Raw genomic sequence first — 14,117 nt, 5'->3', positions numbered from 1 at the left:
GCACTCCCTGGCCACAGCAGAGAGCTGGCCTGGAAGAGGGGCAACCAGGACAGAATCCGGCGCCCTGACCGGGACTAGAACCTGGTGTGCCGGCGCCGCAAGGCAGAGGATTAGCCTAGTGAGCTGCGGCGCCGGTGGATATTATAATTTTTTGAAATTATGAACAAAGAGACTGCCTACTCGAACTCATGTAAGCTAACTTGATAAAGTGAAAGGCATCAAAGTATATAAAAAGATGTATGTCTGGGGCCAATATTATAGTGTAGCAGGTTAAGCTGTTGCCTGCAATGTCAACATCCCATATGGGTGCCAGTTTGAGTCCTGGCTGCTCTGCTTCTGATCCAGCTCCCTGCTAATGCCCCTAGGAAAGCACCAGAAGATGGTCCAAGTACTTGGGCCCCTGTTACCCATAGGGGAGACCTGGGTGGACTTTCAGACTCCTGACTTGGGTCTGGCTTAGCTCTGGCCATTGTAGTTATTTGGGGGAATGAACCAATGAATGGAAGATTTTTCTCTCTCTTTCTGGCTCTCCCACTCTCTGTGAGTCTGCCTTTCAAATAAATAAATCTTAAAGCACAGGTTTACACCTAAAATATATTAAATATCTTAATATGCACTAAAATGAAGTGTTTCTGCAAACAAAACAATAATGAGTAAATGAACACTTACAGAGAGTTGACCGTGTGCCAGGAATTCCACTAAGAATTTTTCATGGACTAGCTCATTTGAACCTCCCCAAAACACTATGAAGCAGTTATTATACCTCGATTACTTTGAGTTAAATGACTTGCTCTAAGCCCTGCAGTTGGTGAAAAGTGGAATTTAAATCTAGGGAGACTGTTGTTATTGCTCCACAGACTGAGTAAGAACACTGGATGAACTAAGACTTCAAAAGAAAAGAACTCTGGCGCAAAGCTGCCTGGAAGTTTTGGGAAATAACTTCATGGAACAAAGAAAAATGTATAATCTTCTAAATCACTTTTAAAAATTCATTTACAATATTAATGGTTCTTACCTGGGGTTAGAAGGAGAAGGCGGATTCATTTCTTTCTGATAGTGACGACCCTGGTTGACAGGCTGTGAAAGACAGAACATTTGTGAGGTCTTAATTAGCTCAGTGTTCCTCACAACCACTTCCACATGCACTCTCATTGCTGCAATAGTTTCCCAAGACATCATCAACTAGAAGGGGCTGGGTTACTTGACAGAACAAAGACTTATTGGGAGATCCAGCAGATGGCAGAGCGATAAGAATGGAAAAAAAAAAAAAAAAAAAAGGAAAAAAAAGAAAAACAGCACATTTCAACAGCCAGTCATTGGACTCAGTACCATTTATGATAGAGTTTATAGGTTCATGTGTTAGAGTCTTCCTCTTTGTGGGATTTTTGTGCTATTAGCATTGACTGATATTTTCAGATAAAGCAAAACAAAGTGAGGTATCTCATGGCACTAACGCTGCATTGCAATAACCCAGGGACTCAGAAATACAGCAGATATTTATGTCTCATTGTTAGTAAGCTTCCTAGGATAATTTCTATTATCATCTATGAAAATTACACATATGAATCCATGGTCATGGTGGTCATTTTCCCCAAATGTATAACATGACCATAAGCATTAATCCACGAACTGAAGTAATGTTAATAATACCAAAAATATTGTGAAATTTCAAATTTTCCCTCCATAGGAACCCTTTGAATTACTGCTTATTTTAAATATTTCCTATGTAGCCTTAAACACCTGTTTCCAACTGAACTTGATCTTTTCCTTTGTTCTTTAAAGGGGTAAAATTCTATTGTATCTAATATGAATCCTCTTTCCAAACATAAGCTCTAAGTATTTTTCTTATGCGGTTAACAATAATGTAATTTTAATATGAAAATCATTTTTAACATTCTCACTTCATTACAAGTTGGAAACTGGTATACATTCTTGAATGGCATTCACAGGGCTTTAGTTCTTTTTTCTTAAGATTTAATTATTTTATTTGAAAGGCAGAATTGCAGGGAGGCAGAGGGAGGGAGGGAGGGAGGGAGGGAGGGAGGGAGGGAGGGAGGAAGGAAGAGAGAGAGAGAGAGGTCTTCTATCCACTGGTTCACCCCCCAGATGGCCACAACGGCCAGAGCTGTGCTGATCTGAAGCCAAGAGCCAGGGGCTTCTTCCAAGTCTCCCACGGGGGTGCAGGGGTCCAGGGTCTTGGGCCATCCTGTACTGCTTTCCCAGGCCTTAGCAGAGAGCTGGATAGGAAGTGGAGCAGCCGGGACTCCAACTGGCACCCATACGGGATGCAGGCACTGCAGGTGGCAGCTTTACCCGGTATGCCATAGCACCGGCCCCTTTAGTTATTTCTTTACACAATGGTTGGTGTTAAGGCTTTCTCAACCATAATAATGTGGTCTCACAGTGCTGATCCAAAAAGAGGAGAGCAGTATGGCAGTGGTGCCTGTACACAGAAAGCCCATGTTCCATATTTTCCACATAGTCCTTATTTTTGTGGGCCCTAAAATATCAGTGATGTGGGCCTTGGGAATTCTTCAGAATATACCATGTTACTCTATAAATCATCTCTTGGAAGTGTTCCTTTAATTTAAATCAAACACCTCACCTGATAATCAAAGTCACTTAGTCTGACTACCTGTGATACACCATGAATTTAAATGTGTTCAAATACTTTGGTAATTGAACCAATATCAATGCATCACCATTTCAGTAATAAGAAACAACAGCTGGGAGAACAGTAGAAGGAAAAACATGTCATAAGACATATTTGATCTCACTAGAGAAATAAGGCTTTCAGCAATTTGCAAGTGAAATTTAGTTCTATGATTTAGGCTTTATTATTTCACAGCAAAAAGGAAATTAGCAAGCAAAGAGCCTAATGGGTTCTCTAGACCAACTCACAGTGGCATAGAAATATTCCCAATAATAGATTCATTGGTATTCGGCCAGTATTTCAGCTGTGTTCAGGCCCCTAGTGAATGGACTTCTGCCTATTTATTTCCATACTCCCTAAGCAACATAGTCCTTACATTCAGCCAAATTATTATTTCTTTATTTTATACCATTAATTCAATTTATACCTGTTTCCAAACTGCTATTCCAAATGACTTACTCTAGCCTTTGGAAAATAGAAATGATTACAAAATCCCATCTTTTTTATGATTCAGTCTCTCACTTTAAGGCTATATAGATTATACATATATGTATATATAAAAGCAGATCATTATATATATACGAGATTCAATGAAACAAGCAGCAAAATAGAACACAGTCAATAGATTTGTAGTGATTTAAGTGTTAGAAAACAGTAACAGGGGCTGGTACTGTGAGGCAGTAGGTTAAGCTGCATTCTGCAGTGCTGGCATCCCATATGGATAACAGTTCGAGTCCTGGTTGTTCCATTTTCAATCTAGCTCCTTGCAAATGCACCCTGAGAAAGCAGTGGAGAAGGGCCTAAGTGCTTGGGTCGCTGCACCCATGTGGGACCAGGACAGAGTTCCAAGCTCCCGGCTTTGGCCTGGCCCAGACCTGGCTGCTGCAGCTATTTGGGCAGTGAAGCAGCGGATGGAAAATCTCTCCCTCTTTGTCTCTCCTCTCTCTGTCTTTAACTCTGACTTCAAATAAATAAAACAGTAAATCTTAAAAAAATTATATAACCAGTGGAAACTTCACAAAGTAAAAGGAGCTTCTGACATGGGTAGACAGAAAGGTGAGTGGCTGGCTGGCTGAAGCTGGATGCTCCCACTCACACGTGGATACTGACAGAGTTCAGGACATACTACTCTGAAACACAGCATTTGGCATTTGAGGGAACGGTGGAAGCAGGAAGGTCACTAACACCTTCTCATTCCCTTCCTCCCGAAGTTGTTCATAAAATCTAGGGAGGATGTTCTGACTTGACCCTGAAGCAGGTTCTACAACCTCCTGTGAGAGGTGCCCTCCCAACACCCAGAAGGAAGCAACCTTATCTCTGGAGACACAGTCACAGAGGAGAATCTGAAAAGAAGGCCTTGCTAAATTTTCCCCAGCTTATTATTATTGAGTGACAGCCCCTCTGTCCAATCTTATTTCCCTATGACTTTTCACACTTCACCAAACTAAGCATAAAACACACAAGTTTAACCATTTCTTTGAGAGACAGAGAGACAGAGAGACACAGAGAGAGGGCTCATTTACTAGTTTACTCACCAAATGCCTGCAAGGGCTCCTAGATAAGCTGAAGTGGGAAGCCAGGAACTCAAAGTCTCCCACATCCACAGCAGAAATTGAATTATTTGAGCCTACTGTAGTCTTTCAGGGTCTTAGCAGGAAACTGGAGTCAAGAGATGGGGATTCAAACCCAGCTACTCTGATGGGCGATATGGGTGTCTTAACCAGCGCCTTAACTGCTCTGCTAAGCCCAGGCTCCAATTAACTCATATTTATTGATCATTTGCTCTGTGCTAATTCTTGTGAGAAATTATCTCATTTGATCCTCACAGCAATTTTATGAGACAGACAGAACTAACAGCACCATATAACAGAAGAGGAAATTCAGGTTGGCTAGGAAACAGCAGAGGTGGAATTTGAGCCTAGGCAGTCTCTTAGCCACCAGTTTTCCATGCTTAATCAGCCTGGGAGTTCACCTAGAGTGGTGATTACGTGCGTTTCTGATGAACAAATACGGCAAAATTAGTTTATGGCAGGAAAAAAAAAAGTGGTCCTAAACATTTATCTGATAATAGTGAGTGTATGAGAATACTTCCTTCCTGTAATTTAACTCATTGGATTTCACTCTCATGACATACGACTGTATAGCTAATAGTAAAGAAGGTAAGTTTTGCCAAACTGCTAAATTTGGAACATGAGATACAACAGTTCTCTGAGAACAAGGAATGTTTATTTCATGGAGGTGACTTTCATATTCACTAAACACAGAACAACTTGTACATCCCAGTATTTTATTCTGACAGCACAGATAAGACACTGATCCGAACATCAGTTTTTGTGCATCATTTCTATAGTTTATGTAAGTACATTTGTTCTCTCCACAGCCTTTTTCCAACTATTTACTTTCAGTTCAGGATAAAATGAAAACTTATTACATCCAAAGGAAGCTGAGAAGTTAATGAATTTGTAGATTAGAAAAAATGAAGACTTATTAATTATAGAGTCTGAAATGCCAATATGTTATGTTTTGGATACACAGCAGCCAGGAATGATCATGTAAAACACTGAGGTGCTGTTCAGCAAAGAAATGGAATAGGTCTAGAAACTTGGGAACTTGTCCTCTTGGTGGCGCTGTTGCTATGCACTAGAGCCTGGAAAACAGCATTCCTATAACATTAACTACCTCTGAGCTTTGCTTGTCTGTGGTCACACTGCTAGAAATTTGGGAGTAAGGGAGAAAAGCCAAGGCTAAATAGAAGAAAAGGAGATAAGATAATCCTTATGTTAAAAGGTAAGCACAAAATTTTAATGCTGTTACATAAAACCTAGGAAAATGGCAATAATATTGCAAGGTTAACCAAGATTATAAATAACTTGTTGGAGAACCTCACCATATGCTTGTAATTCTGTTAAGTGCATTTTGCCTCATTTTTCTCCAAATATTATGCTCTGCAATGTGCCATGTTGATGGATGCATGCAATGAGGATTTTTTTTTTTTTTTGCAAGTTAAGGGGACATGGGTGCTAGCTGTGAGATGAAGAAAATTTGTATCCTGAAGCAATGATGGCTTTGGGGTATCTTCTCACAGGGTAGCATGCATATTAGATGGCTTTTCTTGAATCTAGATTCAAGGAAGGACTGGGAAATAATGAAATAGTGAAATAATTGGTTTATTTGTAAGGCTCTGCAGGAGTCCGTATGATTAAGTTCACATCATAACAGGCAAACAGAATCTCTGCCCATCCATACAGCCCTGGCAGTTATAAGAAAGGGAAGACTTACTAGAAATCTTTCAAGATGACTCAAGTGGCCCTTTGAGGAGAGAGCAACATCAGTTTGGCGCTACTGTGAGCTCATCCTGCTAAGCATAGGTGCATGCATTCCACTCAATTCACAAAACATCAACATGAGGAATCCCCTCAGGCCAGTAAGTGGTACGTCTGGGATTTGGGTCCACAGTGGCTGATGTGGAGCTTATATTCTTTTGATCACCACATGAAGCTGTGTCCATTAATAGCTATTTCTTTTCCTTAAAACACACACACGCGTGCGCACACACACACACACACACACACACCACCGGGTTTTATGCTACTGTCAATCAAAATCGTTCGCCAAGATAAAATTCACTTAAAAATTCATTATAACTAACTCCTGGCTGCCTCCATAAGGCTGCCTAGAGCCCAGTGTTTGAGTAAGTCTCATGAGGGCCGCTCCTAACTGAAACCCTCCAAAATTGATTACTCGAAGCCTGATTTCCACAGAAGTTGTAAAGTCTTGTTTTAATTGAATTTGGTTCTAAGTTAGAAACTTTGAAAAATTTGTCTGTCAAAGGCCAATGGATTTCTCAGTAGGCTTGATTTATGTAGCAAGAGATGCCTACAAAAGCCAATTTGCTACGAGAAATATGGTTACATTTAATTACACTTTTAAATGACTAATTTATTATATCTAAACACCTTTTAAACAGTACATGTTACTCTGAACTGTACAGATGCTGAGGAAAGCGTAGAAATCAAAGTGGCTGGTAACACAATAGGTTTGCTCAAGACTCTGACTCCGCATTGGCTCTCTGATTTCCGACTGCAAGTGTGTGTGAAGTCATCTGGTAAAGATACTCAACTGAATGTCACCTGACTGTATCTTTTTCTTACCATTGGTCACTGGGCCTTGATTGAAGGGAGATTTTTTTTTTTTCTTTTGGGTGTATATTTAGTTCTCATTTATAAAATCTCAAATATAAAACATTACCTGCCTCAATCTGGATTTATTTATGCAGAGCAAAGCTAACATTTATTTCAGGATTCTGATGGAAATTACCTTACTTTAGAGTAAAATGGGATTTTTTTTGAATTACTGATGGATTTACTTAACCTATAACTGACAACCAGCACTGACGCCGCATTCCAAGCCCTGCTTTCAGCATGGAAGATAGAAAAAGACAGAGGCACAGTTCTGCCTTCAAGGACTTCTAACTAGGCCTGGAAGATACTGATAACAATGGTTATTTGATGTCCTAATTGCTATAATTCAACCTGAAGATAATGGAAACCCAGAGAAAGAAGCAAATAATTTCATATCAGGTAAGCTGAGGTTTTCATGAAGCAGCGAGTCCTAAGTTGGATCTTTCAAAACAAGTAGAGGGGAGGGATGAATAGGTAGAGCAGAGAGCATCCTCAGAGAAGTGAAGCCTCTCTTCATAATACTGCAACGGTGGAGATCTATCATTCATTTGTCTCAATCCACAGAACATACAACACCAAGGGTAAACCCAATGAAGACTGGAATTCAAATGGCAATGATACGTCAATGCAGCTTCATCAGTTGCAATAAATAATGTTACAGTTTCTTTCCAATTTTGCTGTGAACCTAAAACTATTCTTAAAAAAATTTAAAATCTTGGGGCCATCATTGTGACATAGCTGGTAAAGCTGCCACCTATGATTCCGACATCCCATATGGGTTGGTTTGTGTCCCAGCTACTCCACTTCTGATCCAGTTCTCTGTTAAGGCACCTGGGAAAGCAGTGGAAGACAGCCCAAGTGCTTGGGCCCCTGCACTCACATGGGAGACCCAGATGAAGCTCCTGGCTCTTGGCTTTGGCATGGCACAGCCCTTGCTGTTGCGGCCATCTGGGGAGTGAATCAGCAGATGTAACATCTCTGTCTCTCTCTCTCTTGGTCTCGAGCTCCCACTCTGGCACTCTGACTTTAAAATAAACATATAAACCTCAAAAAAGTAAAGTCTTCACTAAAAAAATAAGCCAACAAACAAAAGCCAAAAGTTAAGTGGCCATGTTCTAGACAGGGAAGAGGGATGGAGGAGCTTTCCAGGCACAGCATGAGCAGTGGCGTGACCTGAGCAAAGGGCATGGTTCACTAGTGATGGGCAAGTCACTCAGTGTAGCTACAGAAGAGTTGTCTGGTGTGTATGCTGGTTGGGGGATGACAGACAAGCAAATCTCATGTCAAGTCCTATTCAAGATGATAGAGAAACAATGGCACAGAGAGGAGCTTATCTTGTCACTCTCACCTCCACAGAATAAATTCTGCTCCTTTTCAGAACTTGGGATTCTCTTCCTTCTGTTATCTACATAGTGAACTTGAAGTCAACCTTGAACTTTGTCTTATATGTTGTCTTTTCTGTGAAAGCATCTCTGAAAACCAGAGGTGGAATTAATTGCTCTCTCCCACATGTTCACCATAACTCTTCAAGCTATCATTCACTGCTATGACTTATGGTAAGCTGTTTTTCTCTCTGCTTCTCTTAAAAACTTTGACCATTTCAGGACTGGGTAAAGCCTTATCAGTATTGCTAGTACCTTACCTAGTCCACAGCATATTGGACTACTCAGAAATATAAAGGGTAGAAGACAGATAAGCAGGCTTGTGGTGAGGAGTTACCATGGAGACAGTCCTGGCCCTAGTGGTGGAAAAGAAGGAATGTCTTTCACAGGAAGGCCTGGAGAAGGGCTACACAAGGCTTTGGAGCGAAGTCTTGAGGAATGATCAGATACAGCGTACAGGGCACATGCAGAGAGCATGTAGGGAATTACAGCTGGGAGTAAAGCATGGCATGTAAGATGGAAAGCAGTCAGAGCTCAGGCTGGACAAAAAGGCTCCTATCTGCCAAACCGGAAAGGTGACGGGGAGTCACTGAAGGTTCTTACAAAGGGAGAGGATCAGATCAGATGTGGACTTCAGGAAGATCACTAAGTGCATAATAATGGTAGTGACAATTCACCTTTACTACACACTTATTAAGACCTAGATAACATGCCAAGTGCTTCATGAGGTCACAGCTTGGATGCAAATTCTGACACTTGGACCTCAGAGCAGATGCTGCCAACCACCAGGCCATGGTGTTTGGACCAAAAGCCCAGAGATGTTAGAGGACTACAGAAGGAACTGAATTCATATGAGAACTAAAGTGTCAAGGTTATGGTATTAGGCAGAGAGAATTAAGTGGTAAAAAGGAAACAGAATTCTCAGGACTTGGAAATCAATTAGATATAGGTGATGAAGGAGTAGAAGTAGAGAAGTCTTCCAAATGTCTGGCTTAAGAGCCAGCGTGGATGGAGTTGCCACTCATTGAGATAGAAGAAGAGTAGGATATCATTATTATAAAGTTAGCAGCCTTTTTGTTTCTTCTTTTTCACTGTCTCTGTATACCTTCCAAATAGAAAGGCCAAACTTCTCAGAAAAACCATAATAATGTTTGTAAATTGCTCTATTTAAACTCCATATGAGCAGCAAGATGCAGAGTTCATTAAGGAATGCAATTTCCCATTTGTCGATAGTTCTAATACTGGAATAGACTGAATTTGAGGCAATCATAAACCTATCTTATGAATACCAAAGGTAAGCTTTTCAATATTCTCTCTGTCTAAAAAACAGACTGTTTTCAATTTCTCACTTGGTCAAATAGAGATTATTAAGTTCATTACCAATAGTGCTATTTTTGGCTATATACAGAGTAGTTGTCATGCAGGAGACTTCAGTCTTTGCCAGAACAGGGCAGGGATGAGAACACGGTATCCAGGGCAACCAAGAGTTCAGCCTTTTCAGTCCATAAATAATCATTCCTTAGCTTGCCCTTTGTAATGCTGGTCTCCGAGCTACCACATGACAGAATGAGCTCAATCAGGAGGCCACTGTTCTCTGCCTTGCTTGCAGTTTAAATGACTGCTAAGGAATATTAAAACAAAGGCAACATTTCAATTCCATAGCAAATTCCACAAAATCTCAAATCCACAAAAACCCACATTTGACTCTTATGATCTTAACTCTGGTTACAAAAAAAATCTTTGTAACCAGAGTAATCAGAATATATGTATTTTTTGGGGTGTGTAGATATTCTTTGGCACAAAGATTGTCTGAGGTGTTATACATGCTTAATAGTGTTTGTTTTAAGAAATTCATTTATTTTTTATCTATTTTTTTTGAGTGGGAGAGGGAGAGGGAGAAACAGTGTGAAGAGGAGAGGGAGGGGGGAGGGGGAGAGAGAGAGCAGAGAGGGAGAGGGGAGAGAGGAGAGGGGAGAAAGAACTAGCTCTCATTGCTGGTTCATTCTCCAAATGCTGCAAAAGCTGGGGCTAGCCCAGGCTGAATCTGGAAGTTAGGTACTCAATCTGGGTCCCCCACGTGGGTGGCAGGGACGCAACCATTTGAACCATCACCTCCTGCATCCCACAGTGAGCATTAGAGGAAGGTGGAATGGGGAATGGAGCTGAGACTTGAACCCATCTAGCATACCAAATGGGATGCAGGCATCTCAACTAGGATCTCAACTGGTATGCCAGATGCCCACTACCCCATAGTTGCTTTTAATGAAAGCACAATTAAGGCAAGAAAAATCTGGAGGGTGGGAAAGGAGGAGATAATGAACACTAATCAAAGATTGACATCATTCCCCATTTCCTTGGAGCCAGCCTGAACTCCTCCTCCAGGAAGACTTGTGGTAAATTCTCTCCAGAGCACAGAAATTTCACCATCCACTGGCTATCAGTAGCACTCCTGTAATGACTACATCATAGATTAAGAACTTACCATATCATGGGGTTTAGGAACCTGGACTTGGGCATCAGGCCAACCTACAGCTGAATCACTTTTCTCTAGTCTAGAGTGTCAGTATTCCCATTTGGAAATGAGAACTCTAATAGTGCTTATCACACAGGGCAGGTATAAGGAGGACATTAGGTGATAGGGTCCCTGAGAGTTCTAAGATCTACAAAGATGTTGGATATCTGGAAAAAAATAGCTTTAAGGTACAAAAAGTTACAAAATTAATAATTATTTAATTAAATACTAAAAACATATTACCTACTGTCAATTGTCTTTCAATCTTTATATAGTTGTATATAAACATGAATCAGAGTGGCATGACCTTACAGCTCCTTTCAAAAATTGTATAGCAGAAACATTATATTTACTGTTAGATGAAAGTAGTTTCTACTCCCTCCCTTCCGCCCGCTTGCCCTTCAACCTTCTACCATGGAATGACACAACAAGAAGGCCCTCATCAAGTACAAGGCCTTGACGTTGGACTTCTCAGTCCCTAGTTGTGATGGACAGTACATGCCATTCTGGTGAGGTCTCAGATGGAAACAAACACGGTGTTAGAAACTGAAGTAAAGGTATCATTGTTACACAGTTGGAAAGAACCACATGCGAGTGCAGCTGTGTCTTGGGATGTGGTGGAAGGCACAGTTTAACCTGGATGAACTAGGACACTTGGCAGAAGAAGCATCTAAGCAGTGAAATGTTCAAGGTGCTGCATGCTTCTTTTGGCTGCTTACAGTAAATGAGAGGGATGAGAATTGATTTAAAGATGCAATTTATAACTAAAAGGGCAGCCGAACAGAGACTTGGAACACTCTCAGCCTGGCCATGTAAAGAATAAAAAAAGCAGGATGGGCAGAAAATACTAAGGATGTGGCCAAGTGACCATTTGATAAAGAATTAATAAAGATAGAACAAAGCTAGGTTCTATCCAAGTCAATGAAGAGTAACCTCAAAGGCATTCCAGAGATCCTGTAGGCAAGTTAGGACCTTGAGGGTAAGGTTTCCAGACAGGCGCCTATGGGATCTTAGCATTCACTGCCCTGTGCCACCAAAGGATCTGCTCCGTGCAGTGCCCCTCAACCACCACAGCTATGGCTCAAGCAGGTCCACATACAACTTGGGCTGCTACTTCAGGGGCTGTGAAATGCGGGCCTTGGTGGCTTCCACACAGATTTCATTGGAGGCATCAAACAGCTTGGGAACACAGGGAGAAATACGTCACAGGGGCACGGCTACCTCCGCGAGCCTCCAGTAGAGTAGTGCCTGGTGGAGCTATAAGACCAGGACCACAACTGAGGCCCAAAACTGTAGAGCTGCCAGCATGCAATGCTAGCTTGGGAGAACTGCAGCACAAGACCTTAACCCCAAAGAGCTGAAGTGGGAGCTGCCCAAAGCCTTAGAGGCTCAACTCCCACCCTTGTGTATCCAGAAGGTGATCCCTATAGTAAAAGTTTATTCTAAAAAAAAAAGATTGTTCTAGAGTCGTAAGAGATTATTCTTTACCTTTAAGACTTTGTGTTGGGACCAGCGTTCTGGCCAGCAGATTAGGCTGCTTCCTGCAATGCTGGCATCACATATGAAGGCCAGCATGAGTTCTGGATGCTCCACTTCAGCTCTCTGCTAATGCGCTTGGGAATGCAGCATAAGATGGCGTGGGTCCTGGCCACCCATGGGGGAGACATGGGTGGAGGTCCTGGCTCCTGGTTTTGGCCTGGCTTTGCCCCATTCATTGAGGCCATCTGGGGAGTGAACCAGCAGAAAGAAGATCTCTGGTTCTATCTCTGGTTCTCCCTCTCTCTCTCTGTAATTCTAAGTTTCAAATAAGTAAATATATCCCTTGTCTAAACAAGATAAGAGTCGGAGAACTCAAGGGGCTTCCATAGCCTTGGAAACTCATGACTGGAGCATAGGGAGATTACTGATGCCATAAACAGGAGTGTCAATTTGTTAAGTCAACAACAGGAGTCACTGTGCACTTACTCCTCATGTAGGATCTCTGTCCTTAATGTGCTGTACATTGAGACTTAATGCTATAACGAGTACTCAAACAGTATATTTCACTTTGTGTTTCTATGGGGGTGCAAGCTGTTGAAATCTTTACTTAATGTATACTAAACTGATCTTCTGTAAAAAAAAAAAAAAAGAAGAAATTATCAATTCCCAACTTGACTCTCACTGGGATTAAACATGACAATAGGTCTGATCTGATTTCATCATCATTTAAAAAATCATCTATTATTTTTCACTTTATGTTTCTGTGTGGGAGCAAACTGTTGAAATCTTTACTTAATGTATGCTAAACTGATCTTCTGTATATAAAGAGAATCGAAAATGAATCCTCATGTGAATGGAAGGGGAGAGGGAGTGGGAAAGGGGAGGGATGCGGGTGGGAGGGACGTTATGGGGGGGAAGCCATTGTAATCCATAAGCTGTACTTTGGAAATTTATATTCATTAAATAAAAGTTAAAAAAAAAACATATTGAATGAATAAATGGATAAGTGAAGGAAAAAAAAAAAGGACTTAATGTTATTTTCCTGGTTGTGTTATGGATTTTTGAGTACTTGAGACAAATTTCCCCTTCCTTTTTGCCTATTTCTTCCTTTGGGAATCAGAATATGTATCTTAAGCATGTCTCATTATTGTATTTTGGAAGTAGGTAACTTTTGTTTTTATTTCACTGGCTCACGGTCACAGGAGATTCGTCTTAGGATGAACCATGTCTAGAGTCTCACCCATATTGATTCTGATGAGACTCTAGACTTTGGACTTCTGAGAAGGAGCTGAAGCGAGTTAAGTCTTTGGGGCTACTGGGATGGAATGAATATATTCTGCATGTGAGAAGGATATGAGTTTTGGAGGTCAGGGGTGGAATAATATGGTTTGAAAGTGCTCCCCGTGATTCCTGTGTTGGAATCTTAATTTATGATGCAGTGGTGTTAAAGAAGCAGGACCTTTAAGAGAGGATTAGATCAGGAGGGCGTAGATTTCATGTAATGATTTACGCTGTTACTGCAGAAGTGGGCTAGCTTCTGCAGCAGCGGGCTCCTAATAAAAGGACAAATTCATCCCCTTCTCTCCCATGTGCACTCTTGCCATTCTACCTTCCACCATGGGGTGAGGTAGCAAGATGGTCCTAATCTGATGTGGACCCTGTCATCTCTGACTGCCCAGCCTCCCAAATTGTAAGAAATACATCCCTTATTCAGTAGAGTCTCACGTATTCAACTATAGTAGCACACAACAGACTAAGACAACTATCACATGTATATAATTTTGAAGGTAAATAAGGCAGTTTGAGGATAAACAATATCATCTCCGAATTTTTGCCCCTAGCCCTAAAAAACAATTTCAGAGTGGGTTCTGAATATTCATTGCAGGGCATGTTTTCATGCTGGCCCACTT

At 41.2% G+C, this 14,117-nt stretch overlaps 1 protein-coding gene across 13 annotated transcripts in view; it reads right to left on the bottom strand.

Moving 5' to 3' along the window:
* CFAP20DC (CFAP20 domain containing) overlaps positions 1–14,117 on the bottom strand; it is a 343,042-nt gene that overhangs the window by 116,789 nt on the left and 212,136 nt on the right. For all 13 annotated transcript variants that reach the window (XR_011379498.1, XM_051852253.2, XM_051852249.2 and 10 more), the window contains one exon: positions 1,016–1,077. Coding sequence is in view for 12 of the 13 variants with exons in the window: in XM_051852253.2 (XP_051708213.2) it covers positions 1,016–1,077 (62 nt within the window). In the remaining variant the exon portion in view is untranslated. The remainder of the gene's footprint in view (positions 1–1,015; positions 1,078–14,117) is intronic.

This window comes from Oryctolagus cuniculus, chromosome 10 (assembly GCF_964237555.1).
Source record: "Oryctolagus cuniculus chromosome 10, mOryCun1.1, whole genome shotgun sequence".
In the NCBI taxonomy this organism is placed as follows: Eukaryota; Metazoa; Chordata; class Mammalia; order Lagomorpha; family Leporidae; genus Oryctolagus; species Oryctolagus cuniculus.
This window is presented reverse-complemented; position numbering and strand designations above follow the sequence as displayed.